Raw genomic sequence first — 7,020 nt, forward strand, 5'->3', positions numbered from 1 at the left:
GATGATGCAGTCCACTGCTGCTTGCCACTGCCCGCGCCGGTGGTGCCGGAGACGGTTGAGAGAGACACACATCGGTGGGTAGGGAGAAATTATTAATTTAGCTGTTATATGTGCCTTAACTAATTCACTAATCTAGTTTTAATTTGATGAGCATAAAGTATGAATGTGTCATGTTATTTGGAACAATACAAAAAGAAAATTGTATCTTAAATAAACAAAGACAGTAATATTTAGTTTGATTCAAGTTTTCCCTTATAAAATAAAAAAAAAATGGAGCAAGGTGTCAATCTCAAAACAAGTAGCACATAGTACATATTTATCCAGCATACGTTTTTATTTGTAACTAAAATTTCCTATGACGACAAGTCAATTTATTAATGTCAAATTATACTTAACTAATACGTGCTAAGCATTATTATCTTTAAATTATCAAGTTTGCTGTAAATCATCTACGAATGCTCAAAAAAAAAAAAACAAACAAACAAACAAATTCATCACTACGCAAGATCGACAATAGTGACAACATGTCTCAATTCAATGAAATAGTTCATGCAATCACATCACATCAGCTCTCATTTTGTGTCTTAATACGAAATAGTATATGATTATAAAAGGAAAAAAAATCATAAATTGCAATTTTTGACAATATTTTTGCCTTCTTCATTTGATGATCTCTGTAGATTGAATGGGCTCTGGTCCATCTATAGATGGTTTTATAATTGTGAGAAATATTATATTATAGAAAATGGTAAAAACAAGTAGAAATGAAGCAGCATAAGACCAAAACGACCCTGAAATCTCCGAATTATCTTCTTCTCCCTCGAAACTCGAGGAACGGCTCATGTCCACAGCTGCAATATTGAGTTCAAGTCACAAACATAAAGTAATATTTATAACTCGATTAACTGAGTCTGAAATATAAACTTATCAATGATATGGTTTTGGCAGCCTCTAGATTTTATCTAGTCACCCGCAGTAAAATTAGCAAGATGGCACGTGCAAAAGCACGTACACGGTACACGTATTGAATTTGATCACATGTAATATAAATAACTTCTTTTAACATAAAACTACACATTGTTTCTACTTAACGAGGTCTCGAACGTGGATTCCACAAGGGGTGCAATTTACAGAACTACGAAAATACAGTTACTTTATACATTAATTTTAGTTACTCGCGTATAGTATAAAGTACAAAGTACATAATTTTTACAAAAAATTAGGATTTTTCTATAATTCAACCATATATATATACTCTCACTATATATAAGAAGTGGTTATTATACAAACCAGATCAATCGTATAAAGCATGTCTATTACAAATTCCCTATGAAACTTTATAAATTTGTTGTGAAAAATGACAGATAAAAAAAAAGAAAAAAATTGCTACTTATGACATATGAATTTTGGGCCACAAATTCATTCACCAATGTCATAAATTCACATTAGATCATCACACTTATTGAAGTGTCCCACATTGGATTGGAGATAGTGGCATGAGCCACTTTATATGGTGAGGCAACCCTCTCCCTTATAAGGCCTTTTAAGGGAGGAATGTGCCAAATATCCATTTCTAACATGGTATCAGAGCCAACCCAATCCAATGATGCCCCCCCCCCAATATCGTTGTCAATAGATGGCGTTTGGGATAGTGTATTGAAGTGTCCCACATTGAATTGGAGATAGATGTTAGAAATGGATATTGGGCCCATTCCTCTCTTAAAATGCCTTATAAGGGAGCGTTTGGGATAGTGTATTGAAGTGTCTCACATTGAATTGGAGATAGATGTTAGAAATGGATATTGGGCTCATTCCTCCCTTAAAATGCCTTATAAGGGAGAGGGTTGCCTCACCATATAAAGTGGCTCATGCCACTATCTCTCTAATCCAATGTGGGACACTTCAATACACCCCCCGCACGCCACTATCTCCAATCCAATGTGGGACACTTCAATACACCCCCCGCACGCGCAGCGTGGACTTATCCCAAACGCCATCCGTTGACAACGGTATTGGGGGGCCATCATTGGATTGGGTTGGCTCTGATACCATGTTAGAAATGGATATTGGGCTCATTTCTCCCTTAAAAGGCCTTATAAGGGAGAGGGTTGTCTCACCATATAAAGTGGCTCATGCCACTATCTCCAATCCAATGTGGGACACTTCAATAACACTCTAAAAATTGAAAATGATTCATATATTAATACAATATATAGTTGGATATATTTGAACCACTTTTATACATATACGTACTTTTCACAACGAATTCATCATTTTTCATAGAGATTCAAGACCGTGTTCACAATTTATGGTTTATAGTTTTAACTCTATTATAAATATGTTATAGTGAGAATCTCCTATAATCTACCGTGTTCACAATTTATGGTTTATAGTTTTAACTCTATTATAAATATGTTATAGTGAGAATCTCCTATAATCTAATAAATGGTAATGCATCTAAAGCTTAGATAAAAGAAAATCCGACGATCAGCATTAATTAAGTTACGAAATTCGATCAACTCACTAATAAGGTAGAGCGTACCATCTACCGATCAATTTACCTTTTCTTCTTTACCTAAATCCCTATTTTTCTGTCTCCTTTATTCATCACTCAATTATTATTCATGAATCTATAAATTATATTCGAGTTTAATATGCTCTTAATCTCTATGAAATTTCAAAGATTTGAAAATACACAAGAACTATAATTTCATTTTTCTCAAAAAAAAAAAAGAACTATAATTTCATGAGTCATCCTATGAATTACATGAATAAAAAATTACACTACTAAATTCTAAGTACTTGAAATGAACAATCACTACAATTTCATGAACAAAGACATGAATTATATGAATAACATATGATAAGGCATCATTCTAGAAAGTATCAATGCACTCGTATCAAATCCATCTCGTGTGATTATTGTGAGAACAATGTATTAATCTATAAAATTGATGCAGTCACTATCTAAATTTAATACATTCGAAAAAAAAAAAGTTTCTTTTAAGATTCGAAGCCAAGTACTGCATTCATCTATCAAGATAATGCATTTACTGTTGACTGAAAATAGTTTTTTCGTTCTTATTTTATATAAGGGTTATTGTTTGAACATCTCCTTATATTTGTTTTTATTTTAATACGTTAAAATTGTTATTTTATAAATTATATAAACTCAAATTGTTTTTTTTTTGTTATATATAACTTCAAATTACAAAACCGGAAGCTCAACATAGGAATCGCCGAAAGTGGAAGGATATGATCAAACCACAAAAATAATTGTTGTGACGAATATTTTTGAAACATGAGGTATTTCTTTTATAAATTCCTAGACTCGTGTACATGCAAAGGAAATGGTATAAGAAAATGGAAAATGGTGAGAAAAGTTACCTCTAATCTTAGGTTTGGTAAGTTGTTTGGTGGAGAGAGATTGAAGCTGCTCATCAAGCTTCCTCAAAGCTTCGCGGGCCTTATCTGGATCTGTCTCAAATTCAGACTCTTTTTCCGCAGCATTTATTTTTCTATGTTTCTTCAATGTATAAACTGATTTTTTGATGGAAGAGAATAAAGGATAATTGTGCAGAAAAGGGCAAGTGTAATGAATAAGCATTTGGGAGAGGAGAGAGCTCGCTGCTTCAGGATAGACCACCATTTATCACTTATTCGTGTGCCTCTAATTTAAGTAGGATAACATTGGATATTTTTTTTTTTGTTTTTTTTGTTTTTGTATTGTACATTTCCTTTGGGCTTAATAAGTCCAAGATAAAATTTAATTGGGCCGAAGATATTTGTCCTTCCGTTTGAATATATTTTTTTAAAAGATTATATGGCGGAGTCGAACTTGATTTTTTCGATCAAATATTAACTATTTTACCACTAATCTAACATACACATTAACATTTTATTTTGTTTTACAGAAAAGAATAGTGAACCATACTTTTGTGGAGCAAAAAAAAAACGCTAAAACAAGAAAAAGAAAACCACAGTATGTACAGCTTCAATCGAAGTAATTGCGATGTACTACTTTAAAATAAAGTGTTACTGGCTGCTAAACATACTAATTTGGGGTAGCTTGATTTTGCATATCAACTTAAAAAGGGTCACAAAATATACTAATTTTAATATGGTAGAATTTTTAGATATTCGAACTCTACATAATTCTTATGATTTTCAAGTTTAGTGTATTATAAATCTTCTAAAAATGATGTTTCATACAACGCTATTTTTTAAAACGTTCGATAAATACACGTCAACTTTAATTTGAGCAAAAATTAAATATGTGATATAATTGCTAAAACATTAAAGTTTATGTATTTTTTATATTATTTCAAAATTCATGTACAAAACTAAATTATCCCTGAAATTGATGTATTTAGACGTTAATTGATAAATCTATAAAAGATTAATTTTTTACTTCAAAATAGTGATAGCTTTTATATTAAAAAATAGTGACGGTTTTTCATATTCAAAAATAGTGTGTGCAGTCGAGCCAAGTGGCATAAAACGATTAATAAATGTCTTTTTTGGAAAGATGCATTGTCAATCATGTTTTAGTGAAAAATAAAATAAAAATTCAAGTGTTATTTGAAGAAACAAGAGAATTTGTTACACTTTTATTAATATTATACATTCCCTCGGTCTTCAAACATCTTCCTAAGGGAGAGTGACACGAATTTTAATAAAAAATGATTGTGTATTTCATTAGTAGAGAATGAGTCATACAAAAAGTGAAAATTGTAAGGTAATAGTGAGAGAAATTAATTTTAAAAATAGGTTAGGAAAATATTTTTGGGAACGGACCGAAATGGAAAGAAAGGAAGATGTTTAATGGATGGAGGGAGTAATTATTTAGTTTTTGAAACTTATCAAAACTTAGATAACAATTTTTTATATATAATAAATTTATTAATACAAATATATTGATATAGTAAAGATGAACATTGATATCTTTGTTAACAAGTCAAATTTTGATAAATAGCTATATTTTATACTTTTAAAAATGTGGCTATATTCTACATTTGCAATAATAAATACACTATAAAGTACAATTTTTATCTTTTGCCTATTATTGTATAACAAAATGTCATCTAACATCATCCAACAGTACTATTTCTCATTGTTTTCTTTCAAAAGAAAATACTATTTCTCATTGTATATATTTTGGCCAGATTAACTTTTATTCATTTGTATTTTTTTTTTAATCGATAATTTAGGCTACGTTCTCTTTAATTGATAAATTTATCATTGGAAAATAAAGGATAAGTAAAATTTATGCCTATAAATGTCTCATTTATTTTTCCTCATTTTCTACAAAAGAAAATTTCACCATATTTTGTTCATTCTTTCACTTCGAGGGATAATATTATCACATCAAAAATAAAGTGGTAATATTATCCCTAAAAAGAAAGAAGAAAATATGATGAAATTCTCTTTTGCGGAAAATAAGAGAAAAGAAAGAAAGTATTTAATTATAGGCATAAATTTTTGGGATAATAGTGTTTTATGTCTCAAACTTTCAGCGATTTCCATAAAATGTCCCAAACTTTCATTTTCTCCTAAAAAAACCCTAAACTTTTAGTTTTTTTTTCATAAAATATTCTGCTATACAAAAGTCAATGACGAAAAGATGACAAAAAACCTCGAACTTTCAACATTTTTCAACAATGGTGGTCCCTAATATGGTTTTGCAACAATGACGGTCCCCAAAATATTTCTTTCGGCGAAATAATTCATATTTTGTCACCGAATTTTATATAGCGAGACATTATATGAAAAAACTAGAAGTTCGAAGATTTTTAGGAGAAAATAAAAGTTCTGGACATAAAACACTACTAGTGCATCTCCCGCGCGATGCGCGGTGATTATGGTTCTAGACTTGCGCGAGCTACACATACAATATATATACTTCCTCAATTCAAAAAAAATATGACACTATTGGTGGACATAATTTTTCATAAAATGAGTGGTGATTTTTACCATTATAAAAAATGAGCACTTGAGATTAAATTAAGGATGATATGTTTTTATAAATAAGTGGTATTTGTAAAAATAAAAGATAAAGAAAAGATGTGGGATCATGTCTTAAAATGAAAAGTAGTATTATAGTTTTCTGGACACCCAAAATGATAAAAGTATTTTCGTAGATGGTGGAAGTATTATACTATCTTCTTATAATAATGACATTGTTTCATATTAACAAATTTTCAATGTAAAATAATTAGATACAAAAAGCAAAATATCATAAATATATAAAAATAGCGATGAGAAGAATAACAAAATGTTAAGAAGATGTTTCAGTGTTGTACTATTCTCAACTTTCAAGAAATTAACAGTGTTGTACATATATATATATATATAGAGAGAGAGAGAGAGAGAGAGATTATTAACAGTCAACTTGCTCATTTTTACTTTTAAAAAAATAACTTATTCATTTTAAATTGATTTATACATGTATCAAATTTAAGATGTATAATTACATATTGCATATTTTATCTTGAAAAAATGATTTTTTTTCTTGTGAACTTGAAGTTTGTAAGTAATGCATTAATTAATAGTTAGTTTATAATATTAATTATTTTAAAACAAATTATTCATTGTTTTATTTTTGTAAAGAGTAAACTAACATTTTTTTTTTCAATTTTAATATGGGGGCATTTTAAAAATATGTAACATTTATAACTACTTTTAAATTCAAAGTTGTAATTAATAATCAAATCTAGTAATATATACAATGCTATATAAGAAAAATATTAAAAATAAAAATAAAAAATTATTTCATTCAAATAATATGCTGAAAATTTAAACTATTATAACATATTCATTTTAAATTCAGTTTATACATATCATATATTAAACCTCTTTTTATAAATTTTCATTTAATAGACATATTGCTTATGTTATATATAATTCATTTACACATAAAAAAGAAAATGATATATGTAAGTAAAAAGATGAAGAAAATGATTAGTTCACGTGCCGTAAATTTTAGTTGGATGGGAGAATTATTTTTCCTTTTTTTTGAAA

At 28.9% G+C, this 7,020-nt stretch overlaps 1 protein-coding gene across 1 annotated transcript; it reads right to left on the reverse strand.

The window, feature by feature from the left end:
- Positions 1–514: 514 nt before the first annotated feature.
- On the reverse strand, positions 515–3,692 carry LOC131021397 (uncharacterized). The gene is made up of 2 exons (XM_057950582.1): positions 3,388–3,692; positions 515–851 (listed from the first exon to the last, which is right to left on the reverse strand). The coding sequence occupies exons 1-2, from the start codon at positions 3,647–3,649 to the stop codon at positions 661–663; spliced, it is 453 nt and encodes a 150-aa protein (XP_057806565.1). The 5' UTR covers positions 3,650–3,692; the 3' UTR covers positions 515–660.
- Positions 3,693–7,020: the final 3,328 nt, after the last annotated feature.

Source organism: Salvia miltiorrhiza, chromosome 4 (genome assembly GCF_028751815.1).
Source record: "Salvia miltiorrhiza cultivar Shanhuang (shh) chromosome 4, IMPLAD_Smil_shh, whole genome shotgun sequence".
NCBI classification, from domain to species: domain Eukaryota; kingdom Viridiplantae; phylum Streptophyta; class Magnoliopsida; order Lamiales; family Lamiaceae; genus Salvia; species Salvia miltiorrhiza.